The sequence below is a fragment of the Tetrahymena thermophila genome (genome assembly GCF_000189635.1).
Source record: "Tetrahymena thermophila SB210 genomic scaffold scf_8255300, whole genome shotgun sequence".
Taxonomy (NCBI): Eukaryota; Ciliophora; class Oligohymenophorea; order Hymenostomatida; family Tetrahymenidae; genus Tetrahymena; species Tetrahymena thermophila.
Window position 1 is genome coordinate 1 of NW_002476839.1, and position 1139 is coordinate 1139.

At 23.5% G+C, this 1139-nt stretch overlaps 1 protein-coding gene across 1 annotated transcript; it reads right to left on the reverse strand. All coding sequences in view use genetic code 6, as the record gives it.

Annotated features, from left to right (window-relative positions):
• Positions 1–489: 489 nt before the first annotated feature.
• TTHERM_02390090 (regulator of chromosome condensation (RCC1) protein) lies at positions 490–1082 on the reverse strand (the record flags this gene model as incomplete). Its single annotated transcript, XM_001028455.2, has 1 exon — positions 490–1082. A coding segment is annotated over one exon (593 nt), but the record flags the coding sequence as incomplete, so codon positions are not given.
• Positions 1083–1139: the final 57 nt, after the last annotated feature.

The window sequence follows — 1139 nt, forward strand, 5'->3', positions numbered from 1 at the left end:
TATATATGGCTTATGTAAAACAAGTAAATAAATATATAAACATACATATATACATGAATTAATTAAGATATCTGATAAGCAAAGCCATTTCTTTAAATTCATTACAAAATAGATACATAAAGAGTATTTTTAGTTTTGAATATTTATCATAAATCTTCATTAATTTAATATGGCTAATTATTTCTATTAATCAAGCTCAATTAATTTAGTTTCATCGTTAGCTTTTTTGATGCGTTTGAATTAGAAAAAGGGCTTGAAGGGTTGATTTAAATTTAGAGGTCTTTCATATCAATGATGTTATATTAATTATTTTGATATTATTCGTTATTATGGATTAAATTTATAAAATCCTGTGAAACAGATACTTTGCTGCTTTAAAACTGGCTAGAAAGCTTCGAATTGTTTTCTTACTTTACAAATTAGTTGTTCCTTTTTATATATTGGAAATATAAAGAATAAATTAAATAATAAATAAACAATATTTTTTACATTTAAATGTTTTCTTTATCATCTACCGGATCAGCAAACGTTTGCATGTTTTTCACTTAGGAATTGGAAATATCAAGGACATTATTGTTCTATCCATTTTCATTAATCGTTATGAAATTTTCAAGTAGAGTTTCATATTGCTGATTTATTTAATTAAGCTGCTATTAATTACCTTTATCTTAAATTGTTTCTAAACTTTGATAATTATAAATTTATTTGAGCAAAGCTTCACACTTCATCTCGTAGGTTTTTTTGTTCATATCTATTTCAAGGAGTAGTAGTTCATTTTTCTTTTGCAATGATTTGCTTTTTTTCGTGAGGTGATCAACTCTAATTTATAAGTTTACATTTTTATTTTTTTCTTCTGAGAGCTATTTTTTAAGCGATTTGTTTTCTTATTAGGATTGTTCTAACTGCTTTTAGATCAAATCATATTTTAATTGAATGTCTTAGATTTTTCCCACAAATGAGTTGTTTTATTATTGTAGATGATCAATTTTGTTTTAAGAATATTGAATTTGGCTGTTGATTTGATTTTGTTGTTAATAAAAGCTTTGAGAAGTTTTGTCAAAGACATCCTTTAAGCATGTCATTTATTCATTTTATAGTTAACAATTATTTTATAAATTAGAATTTTTTCTTTCAATACT